General features: G+C 36.5%; 1 protein-coding gene across 6 annotated transcripts in view; it reads right to left on the bottom strand.

The window, feature by feature from the left end:
- The window catches only part of ROBO2 (roundabout guidance receptor 2), a 660838-nt gene that overhangs the window by 114333 nt on the left and 529385 nt on the right, over positions 1–17120 (bottom strand). For all 6 annotated transcript variants that reach the window (XM_018053546.1, XM_005674776.3, XM_018053521.1 and 3 more), the window contains exon 8: positions 4655–4779. In XM_018053546.1, coding sequence (XP_017909035.1) covers positions 4655–4779 — 125 coding nt within the window. The remainder of the gene's footprint in view (positions 1–4654; positions 4780–17120) is intronic.

The raw sequence follows: 17120 nt of genomic DNA, 5'->3' as shown, positions 1-17120 counted from the left end.
CTGACTATGTATGTGATTTATAAATTGCACATTCTGTTGATCTTTTTAACTATTTGATGTAACTAACTGAATTTCTTCTAAAGGGGTTCAAAAACGTGACTGAGACTGACAGACAGCCGAATCTACTTCTGCTGTAAGAATTCTTCAGGTTGTAACAGCTTTGAAAGGAGATAGGTATAAATGCTAATAAATGCTACCATCTAAGCAAGATTAACCAAACCACTGAAAATGTAAAGAAGATGTGGGATGTTTCTGAAGCATGCATGTGATGCTAAAGAACTTTTTAACATTATTCTTTTTAAAAATAAAAAGTTCTCTAGTTTACTATATATCTTATATTATGACAAACAGCTAAATCACAAATTTGTAAAAGTTCTTATAAGAAAGCAGTAATGTTAACTTGGATGACCTATGCTGCTTTATTGTTCAATTAAGAAAAATATTTGGGTATAATAAATCATATTGAGATATGCTTCCAAGTTGGATTATAAATAAGGATGTATCAATTTTTATGTTGTATTTACTTACTAAAAAGAGAACATTATAACCCTCTGGGATCTGTTTCTCCATATAGTAATTAATTTTCCAGGTTTGTAATTAAACAGTTCCAATACGTTACAATCAGGAGGTAATAACATTCAATTAAAGGCATAAGACACATTTTCACCTTAAAATGTTTTTACCCTTGAAGGAATACCAATGGAAAAGGATAAAATAGGGTATTAACACTTTTCAATTACGCTAAATGACTTTAATCCTGCGAACGATGTCCTACTTTAATTAGAAGCTCTTCTCTTTATTGCAACTTGATGGATGTCCACTTTATTAGATTCGAGTGTGACACTATAAGCCCACTTTACATAAACATTACCATGTTATTAAACCCTTTCAAAAAGAAGTGGTATTTGCTAGCATGTCAGGAATATAATTTCAAAAGGCTATTGCCCTCCCATAAAATTTGTATTATTTACTATTAATATATAAGGCTAGACTTTTTCATACATATAAAGCATAATATGAAAAGAAGCTAATTCTCCTGTGGAGTTCAAATATATTACTGAAATAAACCATCTGAAGGAGAAGGGTCTAAATTTTAAAGCCACTCGAAAATGATACAATAACTCAAAGTGTGCACTTTCCTACAATTAGCCATTAGAATACTAATTTACATAGCACTAATACATCAGATGGGCTTAATTCTCTCCGGGATCTCTTCCTCTACAACGTATTATCAGTCCACCTTCTAAATGATTCGTTGACATGGAAAATGGCATATGATTGAGGTTAACCCATCATCTTTATTCCCTGCTTGTAAGACATAGGCAAAAGGAAATGGATTAGAAGCAAAAACCAGGAATTCTACAGAGCTCCTCTTGCTTGAGGTGCCTGGGTATCCTATTAGTGCTAATTGGCATTATCAGCACATATTGAGGAATATGGACCATTAAGTCCAGACTCTTAACTCTCTCTCTACTGATGGATAGTCATAGATCACTGTAAAAATTGGATACTGCGGACAGTAAGACCAATTTATTTTTCCTAATGTACTAATTCATGATTTGAAAATTTACAATTTGCTCAAGCATTTCTCTTCTGTTCTCATTCATAATCTCCTTTCTCTCCCCCTCTCTATCCCCTTTCCTCCCTCCCCAAACCCTCTCTCTGATGTGAGGGAGATAGGTGAAGAAAACCAGATCTAAGATTATAATCAAATCAAATCACCTAACTGGAAATCTTTTTCCCAGAGATTAATATCTCTGGAATTAATACATGCCACTTTGTCAAATAATAGCAAAAGAAATATTTTAATGCTATTTGATCATTACTTGTATAAAAAAATTAAAACACAGTGTAGCATATTTAAATATCATGTTTGTTGGGCCATAAGACCAATACACATTTTATGCAATAGCGTGTATAAAACTGGAGCATTTGAGGGCATGTAATTCACACACGAAAAGCTGAATCTACATGATAATAGATACAATGACATTTGACTCACTACATGATTTAAAGTGTGAATGTGCAACAATCAAATGGCTTTAGATCATTATATCTGCACCATTTATAAATAATATGCTCACGTATATATATTCACTATCAGTGGCTTGAGGGAGTAACTTCTGTGGACCCCACAGCCCCCAGAGTGGGTAGGGGGAAGAGGATACAGGAATGAAGTAAAAACTCAGGTCTCTTCAGGTTCAAGGCTCCTAGCCTTCTCAGGCATGCGGTGGGTCTAGGGACAGTGGTGACGAGAGTGGTACTGAGTCTCTGTACCTGGGCAGAGGGAGCCCAAGCAGCCCGGTCTGAGCAGAACATAAAATTGCCACTTCAGCCAGGAACAAGGCAAGGCAGGTGCATTCTGCATTTTTCCAATTTCTAACCTTCAAAATGTGTAAAGCACTTTTACATACAAACAATCACATAATCATCAAAACTTATGTGAATTAAAATACCTGATCTTCATATTTTGGATTAAAAACTAAGCTTCAGTAAAGTTAAGCTGTGCTACAAAGATTGTAAAATCATATGGAGGGAAATGGCTTTAGAATTCTTTCCTTTTTTCAGGGTATATGCGTGTATGTATATGTGTGTGTACATATTCAAGTGTGTTATAAGTGTATCATGTTGCTTTATACTCACTTTAGAGTTTGGAATGTTTTCATCCGAAAGTGATTTTTAAGAATCAAGGAACTCTAAGAGGAGAAATCTATTGTATAGCTGTGTGAGTGTGTCAGTCGCTCAGTTATGGCCAACTCTTTGTGATCCCATGCACTGTAGCCTGCCAGGCTCCTCAGTTCATGGAATTCTCCAGGCAAGAATATTGGTGGAGTGGGTAGCCATTCCCTTCTCCAGGAGATCTTCCCAACTCAGGGATTGAATTTGGGTCTCCCACATTGCAGGAAGATTCTTTACTGTCTGAGCCACCAGGGAAGCCCAATTTTATCACTGAAAGTGAAAGTGAAAGTTGAAAGTCGCTCAATAGTGTCCTACTCTTTGCAACCCCATGAACTGTACAGTCCATGGAATTCTCCAGGCCACAGTACTGGAGTGGGTAGCCTTTCCCTTCTCCAGGGGATCTTCCCAACCCAGGGATTGAACCCAGGTTTCCCTCATTACAGACAGATTCTTTACCAGCTGAGCCACAAGGGAAGTCCAAAAATACTGGAATGGGTAGCCTATTCCTTCTCCAGCGGATCTTCCCAACCAGGAATTGAACCAGGGTCTCCTGCATTGCAGGTGGATTCTTTACGGGCTGAGCTGTCAGGGGAGCCCAACTGTTATCATTACTAACTGATAAAAAATGATGGCAATTAATTCTTGGAACCATCCTGATGTGGGATGAGGCAGTGGCCAGAACTTTACCTTATCCTTCCCACTACTGTCTTTACATCCCACAAATTATGGGGGAAGTGAGTCCAACACAGAGCACTGCAGGAAGGGAAAAATATAAGTTGCCCATCCATACTGAGATGCTAAAACTGCTGGTGTGGGGTGAGCTGTATGGGAATCTGGAAGAATGAAAAATGACAACGGCTGATGGGGACCTCCTAAGAGGAACCCCCTCCAAGATGGTCTTACATGAGTTTTGATCAACAGGTTCTCTTAATTTCATCTAAAGCGTCTTCTGCCTCTGGCAGTTTTTAGACTGCTTGAGTCCCTTAGTCATCATTTTCTATTTGTCCAGGAAATTCATCTAAAACTTGGACTAATAACAGAGGGTACTAAGGAGCAACACCAGTGGGTCCCTTCCTAAGACCTACACAGCTCCTTGGGAATGCCTCTGGAGAGTCTAGAACGAAAATATCTCTAAGGAGTTCCCTAGAATTCCCTTGGGAATGCACAGATTAAATTCTTAGACAAAGAACTCAATTTCTATTCTGGTTTAAGGGGAAGTTCCCCTCATTGCTTCAGAACCTAGAGGCTTGAGCTTGCCCAAGCTTGGACCAAGTTCTTAATGAGAAAAGCGGTGCATTCAATTCTATTTGCTTTCAGCAGAGTCTGAGAGATCATGCTGCCCAGAGGGGGCCCAAGAGGACAAATCAGGAGACAGCAAAGATCAGACAGGTATTGCTTTTTTCTGCTATTTAATGTATCATTTCCTGTCTAATTCCACTATGAGGGAATCCAGAGGGATGATGGAAGAAAATATTTCTACTACTCTTAAATGGAAGCATGTTTAAGTTAATGATAAAGAAAAGGTATGTATACTATCTATTTATGAAAGAGCGTTGAAACTGGTTTCTAGACTAATTAATGACAGAAATATTTTTGACTGTTTACACGTATCCAGGATGTTCTAAGTGCTTTATAGATATACTAACTCAATTATCTCAGTGTAGCTCAATGCAAGAAAGCAAACATATTCTTTTGTTAAGAGATTTTAAACAGCTGCAGGTTAGAGTTTTTCAGGTAATTTATTCACACTGTATTGCATCTCTTCTATGTAAGATAAAATTTTTTTTAATTAACACTCAAAAACAGAATGTTCTATTAAAACATCTGACTCTCTCTTATTTTAGAATCAACTGGTCTTTTTTTAGAAATAAAATACATTCAACATTGATAACAAGAAAGGCAAGACAGACCTTGAGGACCACCAGAGACAGGGGAGTTCAGAGATTTCAGAAAAGCAGTCAAAGCTTGCACTCACCTGGCTGCCTTCTTTTTGCCAAAAAACTGCTGGCTGTGGGTTTCCTTTAGTTTCACAGGGAAATGTCACTGTTCGACCTTGAGCAACAATCTGATCTCTTGGCCTAACCACAAACTGTGGAGGAGCTATAATTTAAAAGGAAAGAAAGTGTGTAAATATAAACTGTTGACAAAGAAAAATACATCAAAGGGAAAATCTGATACGAGGTGGACTGCTCAGTGCCAGACAGAGTCTACAGATGTTGATTTATTTTTAAGTATTTCTCAAAACACAATGGGAAAAAAAAAAAGAGCACTCTATCAAATATGAGGAAAGAAGTAAATGTATTAGTAGACACACTTTAAATGTACATTGCAAATCTTGCCGTCCATACACTAGCAAAGAAAAAGTAGATTTTTAATGGTATTCTAAAGTTTTTAATAAATAAACATGATGTCCCCATATGGTTTTGTGTTTTGAATGAAGACAGAAAAAAGTCACTGCATTACTCAAATATCTACTTCCTGTGGCATCAATCTATTGACAAACATAAATTGCTCTTTCAATATTTGCAAGACATTGTGCTAGGCACAGGGATACCAGAAGGCATAGAATATGATCTCTATTCTCAAAGTGCTTAGAGTGCTTATATTCTAGATTTGAGGAGTTGAAGTGTTGAGAACATCAAATTGAAGGTAAGGGAATTACATACAGAGATAACTAACAATATACAAAAACACCTGCAAATGGTTGACTAATTCATTTCACTTCGATTAATAAGCATTTGGCAATTATTATGTTCCTCTTTGGAGGAAAAGTTATAACCAACCTAGATAGCATATTCAAAAGCAGAGACATTACTTTGCCAACAAAGGTCCGTCTAGTCAAGGCTATGGTTTTTCCAGTGGTCATGTATGGATGCGAGAGTTGGACTGTGAAGTAAGCTGAGTGCCAAAGAATTGATACGTTTGAACTGTGATGTTGGAAAAGACTCTTGGAGAGTCCCTTGACTGCAAGGAGATCCAACCAGTCCATTCTGAAGGAGATCAGCCCTGGAATTTCTTTGGAGGGAATGATGTTATAGCTGAAACTCCAGTACTTTGGCCACATCATGCGAAGAGTTGACTCATTGGAAAAGACTCTGATGCTGGGAGGGATTGGGGGCAGGAGGAGAAGGGGACGACAGAGGATGAGATAGCTGGATGGCATCACTGACTCGATGGACGTGAGTCTGAGTGAACTCTGGGAGTTGGGGATGGACAGGGAGGCCTGGAGTGCTGCAATTCATGGGGTCGCAAAGAGTCAGACACGACTGAGCGACTGACCTGAACTGAACTGAACTGGGCACTAGAAACTGAAAATTATTTAAAATATTGAAATATCAATAACCTCAGATGTGCAGATGACACCATCTTCATGGCAGAAAGCAAAAAGGAACTAGAGAGCCTTTAAATGAAGGTGAAAGAGGAGAGTGAAAAAAACTGGCTAAAACTGAACATTCAAAAAACTAAGATCATGGGATCTGGTCCCATCACCTCATGGCAAATAGATGGGGAAACAATGACAGACTATTTTCTTGGGCTCCAGAATCACTGCAGATAGTGACTACAGTCATGAAATTAAAAGACACTTGTTTCTTGGATGAAGAGCTATGACCAACCTAGACAGCATATTAAAAAGCAGAAACATTACTTTGCCTACAAAGTTATGTCTAGTCAAAGCTATGGTTTTTCTAGTAGTCACGTATGGATGTAAGAGTTGGACCATAAAGAATGCTGAGTGCTGAAGAATTGATGCTTTTGAACTGTTGTGTTGGAGAAGACTCTTGAGAGTCCCTTGGACAGCAAGGAGATCAAACCAGTCAATCCTAAAGGAAATCAGTCCTGAATATTCACTGGAAGGACTGATGCTGAAACTGAAGCTCCAATACTTTGGCCACCTGATGTGAAGATGGTTTCATTGGAAAAGACCCTGATGCTGAGGAAGATTGAAGGCAGGAGGAGAAGGGTATGATAGACGACGAGATGGTTGGATGGCATCACCAACTCAATGGACATGAGTATGAGCAAGCGCCGAGAGAAAGTGAAGGACAGGGAAGCGTGGCGTGCTGCAGTCCAAGCGGTCCCAGAGATGGACGTAACTGAGTGACTGAACAACAACTGGGCACTAAAGATACACAGATAGAAAGCATCTACATTGCAGCCATGAAGGTACTTACACTCTAATAGAAAATACAAAACATGATCATGATGAAGACAACAACAACAAACTTAAAACAACAGTTCTGTAAGACTGTGGTAAGATCAATGACAGAGGTACTCTCAGAGCAGAGAAGCACTTACATTTTAGTATACATCATAAGGGTCACAGGACTTCAGGAAGAAGGGATCCCTTTGTGTTACGGTAGCTGTGAAAGGCTTTATGCAAGGGATGTATATTATGGAGCCTTGGAGGAAAGGGTGGTATTTAGAGAAGTGGAGAGATGAACACATTCTAAAGAAACGAGCTAACTGAACAAAGCATAAGAAGCAGAAACACATCTAGTATACACTGAGTAACTCAGGAGGAATGGCGAGTCCTCACTGTATAAACATCATTGGCTACAAAAAAATGGATTTGTATCAGGCCCTTCTTCTCAGTCTAAGAAAGGCCTGAGAAACCAAACTGAGGATTTTATTCTGGTTGTTTTTAAGCTAAGGAATGCAAAGCAAAAATTTTGGAATCTTTACCCCTTTAATGAATGTAGTCTATAGTTTGTGAGGGAGACAGATTAGTCAATAAAGTAGGTTGTTTAACTGGAAGACCAGTAAAATGGTGCAAGCAAAACCACTGAGACCAGTAACTCCATTAGAAAATATAGGGATGGGGTAAAAAAGCTAAGAAAGTTCAGGTTTAAATTTGGGGTGAATTGTAAAGAGAAAGAAGCAAGTGAAAAACAGGACAGTATGTAACAGAAAGTTTTCACAAGGACATCATCTTCACAGCAAAACTCGCTCCTGATGAAGAGAAAACAGCAGGTTTATTCCATGACTTTTCTAATCCTTTGTTTCCAGTGTAACGACTTCCTTAATACTAGAAAACTTAAGACCAAGAGAAAAATTACAATGAACTCTAATTTTTAGAACCCGGTGTACATGGCTATAACCCTAATATTTGAACTCTGAAGAATTTTAACAATAGCACCATTCAGTAAAGTCCTTTACCCAGAATTCCTCCAGTTCTTTAAGATTATATAACTGAAGGTCCAAGAGTGGAGTCAGTGTAGGGTAGCCTCAAACATCCACCCAGTTACTCATCCTTACGAGAAGACTACTAGCATAGCAACAGCAGCAGCAATGTTTTTTTTCCCCCAAAAATTTACTGAGACTTGTAGTGGCTTATTTTTCGGTGTTCTATTACACCGCCTCCTAATTCAACACTCTCAACACAAACATTAGGGACTGAAGGAATGAATCTACTAAGGGAAATTTTCTTCTACAAATATAGATAACAGAAGGCTCAGTTTAACAGGATGGAGAACCCAGATTTATAGATCTATTTGAACAGAACGTGGTTTATGTTGCCCTGTATGTTCAGGAGATTACTTGCTTTTTACAATCTTGTTATTTCTACACAATTCCACTGAATCAGCAGTATCACTGATTTTTGTTCTCTACGTTTTCTAATAAGAGTGATAGTTTAAATCAATGTTGTAAAATTACTTTTGGAATGACTCTTAAAACACTGCAGTGTCCATGTCTCAATAAAGATGTGAAACCACCAGATACTTACACCAAAAATATTAAGATTGGTCTCTATAATCTGTAATATCTAAAGAAAAAAAATTATATACATTAAGAAAAATTAAAAGATCAATATATATTTCTTTGCTTCTTTTAGTAATTCATGAAAAAAGTTTACTTCCAAAGTGGACATTAAGTAAGAAGTACTGAGTAACTTAGCTTGTATCTCATCATAAAAAAAAAAAAAAGTGAGTATAGTAACAATTAGTCTTTGATAAAAATCACATATATAGATTATTAGTTCATTTGCATTGCTTTGGAAAAGAAGTAATCTAAATTGACTCTCATAATTAGCTAGTAAAATAACAGTAAGAATTAAGAACTTCCAGATGTTCAAGCTGGATTTAGAAAGGCAGAGGAACCAGAGATCAAATTGCCGACATCTGTTGGATAATCGAAAAAGCAAGAGAGTTCCAGAAAATCATTTGCTTCTGCTTCACTGCCTATGCCAAAGCCTTTGACTGTGTGGATCACAACAGACTATGGAACAAGAAATGGGAATACCAGACCACCTGACTTGCCTCCTGAGAAATCTGTATGCAGGTAAGGAAGAAACAGCCAGAACTGGACATGGAACAACAGACTGATTCAAAATAGGAAAAGGAGTACGTCAAGGCTGTATATTGTCACCCTGCTTATTTAACTTATATGCAGAGTACATCATGCAAAATGCCGGGCTGGATGAAGCAGAAGCTGGAATCAAGACTGCTGGGAGAAATATCAATAACCTCAGATATGCAGATGATACCACCCTTATGGCAGAAAGCAAAGAAGAACTAAAGAGTCTCTTGATCAAAGTGAAAGAGGAAATTGAAAAAGTTGGCTTAAACTCAACATTCAAAACACTAAGATCATGGCATCGAGTCCCATCACTTCATGGTAAATAGATGGGGAAACAATGGAAACAGGGACAGACTTTATTTTTTGGGCTCCAACATCACTGCATATGGTGACTGCAGCCATGAAATTAAAAGATGCTTGCTCCTTGGAAGACAAGCTACGACCAACCTAGACAGCAGATTAAAAAGCAGAGACATTAGTTTGCCAACAAAGGTCTGTCTAGTTAAAGCTATGTTTTTTCCAGTGGTCATGTATGGATGTGAGAGTTGGATTATTAAGAAAGCTGAGTGCTAAAGAACTGATGCTTTTGAACTGTGGTGTTGGAGAAGACTCTTGAGAGTCCCTTGGACTGCAAAGAGATCCAACCAGTCCATCCTCAAGGAGATCTGTCCTGAGTGTTCATTGGAAGGATTCATTGGAAGGACTGATGCAGAAGCTGAAACTCCAATACTTTGGTCACCTGATGTGAAGAACTGACTCATTAGAAAAGACTCTGAGCTGGGGACAATTGAAGGCAGGAGGGGAAGTGAATGACAGATGATAAGATGGTTGGATGGCATCACCGACTCGATGGACATGAGGTTCAGCAAGCTCTGGGAGTTGGTGATGGACAGGGAAACCTAGCATGCTGTAATCCTTGGGGTCACAAAGAAATGGATAAAACTGAGCAGCTAAACTAAACTGAGAGCCCCATATGCTCTATAAAGTCCTTCTTTATATAATTTTTAAAATATAATACCTGAGAGTACACATGATTAAAATCATCAGATGAAATATTAAATGAAAGCAGTGAAAATATATTTTATAATTTAAAGCATATTATACATACTCTGTTTATCTATCCTCCATCTATCTCAGTAAAATTACTATCTATACTTTAATTATTTAACTACAGACTTCTTACATTTGATTTTTTCAAGCTTTCAAAAACCTTTGGGTGGATGAATGATTTTTCAAAATACTTTTGGAATCTAGATCCTACAATTTTAACACAGCTGCTAAAATATTACCCATAAAATAAAGATTGGCAAATTACCACATCTATCTATCCACGTTTTGGAAAATATATGATTCATCTATTTACTCCTTCAAAATGTATTATCTACAAACTATGAGATAGTCTGCTTGATATAGGAGATAGAAACAAAATAAAAAACTGTTCATAGCCTATGGCAGAGACTCCAATTAAATAAACAAATAAAAGCAAATACCACAGAGCATGATTTGAATAACATAAAAATGCAGAGGACACTGGGGAGAAAAGATTGGAAGAGAACACAGTAGATAAAGTAATCCTAAGGAAAGAAAAGATGTTGGGAGATGGCTACATCTGAATTGTGTTTTGAAGCACAAGTAAGAGTTCAGGAAATGGAGAGGAGTTGGGTCACTTGGGACAAAGGGAGGCAGAAGTGATAAAGGTAGTGTGTGATAATTTATACTAAAGGAGCTTAAATTTTGACCTAGGAAGTATGGAGATCTGTTCAAAGATGTTTATGTAAGAAAGATTTAGCAACAGTATTAGAAAGAATGTTCTTCCTAAAAGAGAAAAGGGAGACATGAAACTGAAAAATCTCAGGCAGTTGGAACAGAAAATCCACTTGATAATTGCTATATTTATAGCAGCACTTAAATATAATATTTTGTAAGAACTCTTAAAGGATAAGGAAATTCTGCAATATTTACCACTGTTGACATAATCTAAAAGGCCAGAAAATCAAAGTTTCTCGAGTTTTTACCCAGTGCTGCTTTTTAAAGACTACTAATGAAAATTGGTATCAGCATTTGCGTTATTCACGCTATGAAATATCCTTTCATGTGATAATTGTTTATTTTGTCCTTTTATTCCAAATTATAAATACACTGTATTTCTAATGAATCAAATTGTTGTCACTCAAACTAAAACCACACTAATCTCTTTGATACTAGATTCACCTTTTCATGTGTAAAATTAAAAAATAAAACTGAAGATATAAAAGCATTTAACAAAGCAAAAGATTTTAAAAGTATTCAAGCCTTTGAAAATGTACATCCTTTCTTACTGTCATCAGAAGTTGAGCCACTGGAGCAAATTACACCAATCACTTTTACTTCTGTAGACTTTTCCTCTGCCCAAGAAGGGATATCAGATGAAGGAATTTATTTTTGAGGGGTTTTTTTTTAGATTTTTTTTTTATGTGGACCATTTAAAAAATCTTTATTGAATCTGTTTCAATATTGTTATTGTTTTCTTTTTTTTTATGCTTGGTTTTTTTGGCTACAAGCCAGGTGGGATCTCAGCTCTTCAACCAAAAATCGAACCCGTACCCACTACATTAGAAGGTGAGTCCTTATCCACTGGACTGCCAGGAAAGTCCCTTTTTGAAGTTTTAAAAATGAAAAACTGCATCAATAATTCTACTGATAACACATCACCATTTCAGTATTTCTGCCAGGTGGCACTGAAAATGATTTGAAAAGACAATACTTGGCTGATGGCACCACTGGGAGGGAAGAGGCAGAGAGGTGGCATTTTATCAAGCACAATAGCACAATATGCGCTCTCCACAGAATGGATTTTCTATGATGGCTCTCATTAGATATTAAAAAAAAAAATTAGGTCCTCAAGCTGACAATTCAAAACACACATTTAAACCCAAATATGAATTAAAGAGTTAGAGTTATAAATTCCAGAAGAATATGCTGGTTATAAAAATGGCAATTCTTTTATATATTTCTAAGACAGAAGACTATAAAATACATATTTGTGTCTTTTCTACAACCCAAAATAAACTTGCTCAGTCGTGTCCGACTCTTTGTGACCCCATGGACTGTAGCCTATCAGGCACCTCTGTCCATGGGATTTTCCAGGCAAGAGTGCTGGAGTGGATTGCCATTGCCCTCTCCAGGGGATCCTCCCGACCCAGGGATCGAACCTGGGTCTCTTGCATTGCAGACAGACGCTTTACTGTCTGAGCCACCAGGGAAGCCCCTCTATAACCCAAAGCATTAGACAAATCTCCTATAACTATGATGTAACAACCTATCTGCTTAATCTGTTATAAGCGATTATACCTTACTGCTTTAGCAGCAACAAGAAAGGGAATGAAGCAGAGCGGGACAATTCAATGCTCAAGTACACATGCACAGGTTTAAAGGAATATCTCCATGCAAAAAGTGCATTGGGGGATTTCCAGAAGAGTAGACCCAAATATAAAAAGGTCAATTAAGATGAGGGGTCTGGTACTGTTCACCCAAAACTGTGTTTTAGAGAATTTAAATACAATACGCAGTAAATTAGATTTGATTTCTGCTAAATTATGCTTTGATACTACATTCAGCCCAAGCTGGCTTCAATCAAAGTCATGCTACAGTTCTGTTATGCTAATGCCTGCTGCTGTGAGTGAGTGGGTGATATGGAAATCAGATGGCAAACGTGAGCAGGAAGCCTACGCTGAGCATGCGGTGGGCTTGGAGATGCGGGATGGGGGACCCTAAAGGTTAATCATATCATGTTCAAAGCTGTTTTTACAGGAAAATATGACTTTCTATGGCAGACATGAACATGGAGACAGTCATGATGCAGTTGCATGCATTAATATGTGACAAGGCAGTTACAGGCACACTCCAGCTCTCTCTTTAGGTATAATTTTACACCTGAGTGAATAAGCTTCTTATTTCATAACAATATAGATTATGACCTTTGTATCTTACACTCGGGTGTAATTTTTTTTTGTTATTTAATATTTTTACTGGTTAAATTCCAGTATTTTCTAAAGCATATTTGAAATGTACATTCTTTCATCATTTGCTTATTTTAACGACTTGCTCAGTTGAAAACTGTTTAATACAGTAACAATAATTAAAATAAACTGAGTGCTTATTAAGGGCCAGAAGGTGTGTCAAACCATCCATAGGTATTATCTTATTTAATATTCACAGAGCTCTATGCCTTAACTTCTACCATTATGATGTGAAGACCAGTAAATTGAACCTTATTAAAGGCTTTTAAAGTTTAAACCAATAGGAAGACAGATGATTTCTGATCCATTTGATAGTTGGACCTCTTAAACATGTGGTTCACTTCAAATCATATGACTGACAATTTATATCTATTACTAAACACAAGGGTAAAAATTATATGCTATGGTTTCCAATAATATTGCTAAAATCATAACATGTTTTTCCTAAATAATTGCTGTTATTGTTAAAGGACAGAAAATCTATAATCTGGCTCTTTCTGTACTACCTGTAAGTACAACCTTTCTGAAGTACACTTATTTCAAGTCATTCTTCATTCAGAACCTACAGTGCCTTTTCTATTGCTTGCCATTGCCCTGCTTGTAAATCACTCTCCTCTGTGTATCATTCTGTCTTTCATCAGCTGTTCCAGGGTTTTATCATCTGCATGCTCACCTGTGCTCAAACCAGCTCCAACATTTCAGCAGATGAATCTACTTTCAATCACTTGCATAAGTATTTGCTTGTTTTAGTGATTAATCCGTCTTGATATCTATTAGCCTTTGATCCATCTTGTCAACAACGATTAACCTGAACACACTCTAATCTTGTACTTTTCTTCTGTTCTTCCCACTTTAAGGTGCTTTCCCTTGCTTGTATTGTCTTATTTCTCTATCCCCCCTCCCCATGCCGAGGGCCTGAGTGCCTTCACTGTTCTGTTCCATTGTAAGCTCTTACTGGTAAGGTGTGCTGTCTACTATTTTGCAATGATATAGTATCTCTATTTGGCCAGGAAAATCTCCAAATAGTGAACTCTAAATGAATAATTTGGAATAGAAAATTAAGGGGAAAAGTTACTTTATTATTATATTAATCTGGGTGGGGAGACATCGAAGAAAATATGTTTGAAACTATTTCCTAATTGATTTTAATATGCCCTTCTGTACATCATTCCCATTGCACCAAAAACTTACTGTAAAATGAGTAGCCACCACCCTGGAGTGACAAAAGCAACATACAAAAACACAGGTACTATGTAACAACTAATTATAAAGTTCTCATCAAAAAAAATTAGTTAATAGGCTTAGCCTCACCAACAAGAAATAGCAAGAATTCACTTCACTAACATGAAATGTAGAACAGGAATTGAATATTTACTCAGTAATCAGAATAGGTCGGCTTCTAATTGATAAATGACTGTTCCTTCAACTTATTTAATTCTATTTAATTTTTACTATTTAACACTTCACTTGATTTCCAAAGAACTTCTGTTAATAATATTGGAAATGCATAATGTCATGAAAATATTTAATTTGAAACTTATTAACACATAATCCATTTCAGGGGAAGCAATGCATTTATAATGAAAAATATAATTTAGGGATATAAGATTTAAAATGATCATTTTTATAAACCAAATTTAATCACATTTTATTCATTTGTCTCTGTTTTTAAGAAACATAAACTATTAAAGTGCTAAATTACATACCTTTCCAATTAATCATTTTCTTACTGAGTCCACGGCAATAACCCCTCTAGATGAGTGATGTGGTTTTTTTCTCACCAGTGCCTTCCTTCTAACTAATATTAAAAATTCTTGTTCCATAATAAAAACCAATATCTATACTTCTTCAACAATAATTTAATAAGCTACCTCTCTATATGTGATGTACATTATATATATGCTTTTTTAATGTCAAACTGAAAACAAAACTACTAAATGGTTTACTGTTTCCATAAATATGGAAAGTAAAAGGGTCAAAAAATTGAATGACACAAATCACAATCTTTAGATACATTGTCTATTTGGATTTCATATGCTACTCTCCATCTATGAGGGGTCTCACAGGTACAAACTGGATTCAGTCCTTGTATGTAAGTAAAAACCTGTGCCAAATATGCAGCTATACTCTTTATATTTTTTAACCACTGTTGCAGAATTTATTGATTATGGGAAGACTAATTTTTGTAGGTTCATATAATATTGAAAAAAAAGTAACTCATGGTCATTCAAAATCTGTTGACTAAAGCAGGCTGTGAAGCTAGTCAAACACGTTCTATAATGTACCTACAAAATAATGTAAGTGGCCTTCTAAATTGACTGTTTTAGTAACTGGGAAAGCAAGTCCAAAGAGCATCAAAGGTACTGAGTTTTGGTGGTAAGCGGGACATGCAAATGAAAAGCATGTGTATGTTTTGTGATTGTGATTAAAACCATGCTCTTTATAGTCACAGATAATATGCTTCTTCTTGAAAATGAACAATGTAAATATAGACAATGAAATAATTCTACAACTATCTAGAAAAAATAGAATGCCCTTGCAAAAGATAAGTTTGTTTGTTTCAAAATACCTTGCACATTTAAATCTCATCAGCAAGCATGTAAAAACAGAGTTAAAATAAACAGCTCCACCACACAGCTTCACTGGACCCTGATGCTGGGAAAGCTAGCAGGCAGGAGTAGAAGGGGATGACAGAGGACAAGATGGTTGGACGGCATCACCCACTCAATGGATACGAGTTTGAGCAAGCTCTGGGAGACGGTGAAGGACAGGGAAGCCTGTCTGGCATGCTGCAGCCCATGGGGTTGCAAAGAGTCAGACAGGACTGAGTGACTGAGCAACAACCTCACAGATATTTTGTACTTAATTTTTTTTTTAACTGGAAGCCCCAAAGTAATAAATTTGTACTAGAAATAAACTCAGATGTTTGTTGGCACTTTAACTCATATAATAGCATTTAATTATTTTAAGCATTTACTGGTGTCAGGGTCTGAGGGTACTAAGATCTCTGGTCTCTGGAACTTATTGCCTATCAGAGGAAACTTACATGAAAATAATCAAGCATGACACAACGTTAGGAACACGATAAGTGTTGTAATACAGGATGTCCCACCATTACAAAAGTAACTTGACTTTGTCTCCGACAGTTGGGGAAAGCATTGAAACAGAAAAAGAGACAGTAAGAGATAGATTTGTTCTTTTGAGATAAAGCAGGTAAGAAAGGAAGAGGGTGAAGTTGTTCCTCAGAGGTAAAAACACATGCCTTATGTTAGAGACAGAAGTTTTCTGGATTGCACCAATGTACTATTACCATCGCCTGGCTTCACTGACCCCTTTAGAAAATCAGGTAAATGTTTGTTAAACTGAAGGATTTATGCTGGTGGAACCATGTATTTTTCTATGTAAATGGGCTTTACTGACTTTAGCAAGTCTGATTTAATCCTCTAATGGTATTAAATATTTCTATATTGCAATACATTTAATAGTTAACATAAAGTGTTTTGTTGGACATGTTTACAGATCATTTTACACTTCAGTGTATGTGAAATTACTAAAATAGATTTGCACTTCAATTATAGGCAAGTACAGGAAATCATTACTTATAGGAAATCATCCTAAAATCTAGCATGTGATTTTAATGAACTCTTGAATTCTCTAAGTTATAAATGGAGAAAAATTTAAACAAATTCTGATTTTTGAAAATGACATTTTCCCATATTATTCTGTCCTTCAGCAATAGTAGCTTTGCTTCTTTACTGTGCTTTCCTGACTAAAATTCTAAGAATACAATACAACAGTAAAATTTTGTTTTCTTTAAGAGACTGTTAATTTCCAAGGAAAATACTTAATAGTAAAACTAATGAATTATTAAATGCAACAATATTTACATTATTCTTTAAAAAGATCTCATTTTCACCAGGGGAAGAAAAAGAGTCAAAGGAGTGGTTTAAAAAAAAAAAAATCCTCTCTAGATACTAACTAGGAAAACTAGAGTCCTCAGTATTGCAAGTAGAGGAGGTTATAAGTGTGGAGGTGAGGAGGGAAAACTATAGCTTAAAAAAGGCTCTTCCTGTAAATGGTGAGACAAGACATCCATTTTCACTCACTTAACCTGTCAACTTGCCAGAACTGTCATGTCAGCACTCC

Source organism: Capra hircus, chromosome 1 (genome assembly GCF_001704415.2).
Source record: "Capra hircus breed San Clemente chromosome 1, ASM170441v1, whole genome shotgun sequence".
NCBI classification, from domain to species: domain Eukaryota; kingdom Metazoa; phylum Chordata; class Mammalia; order Artiodactyla; family Bovidae; genus Capra; species Capra hircus.
The sequence above is the reverse complement of the archived record's forward strand: the minus strand, read 5'-3'. Positions and strand labels throughout refer to the sequence as shown.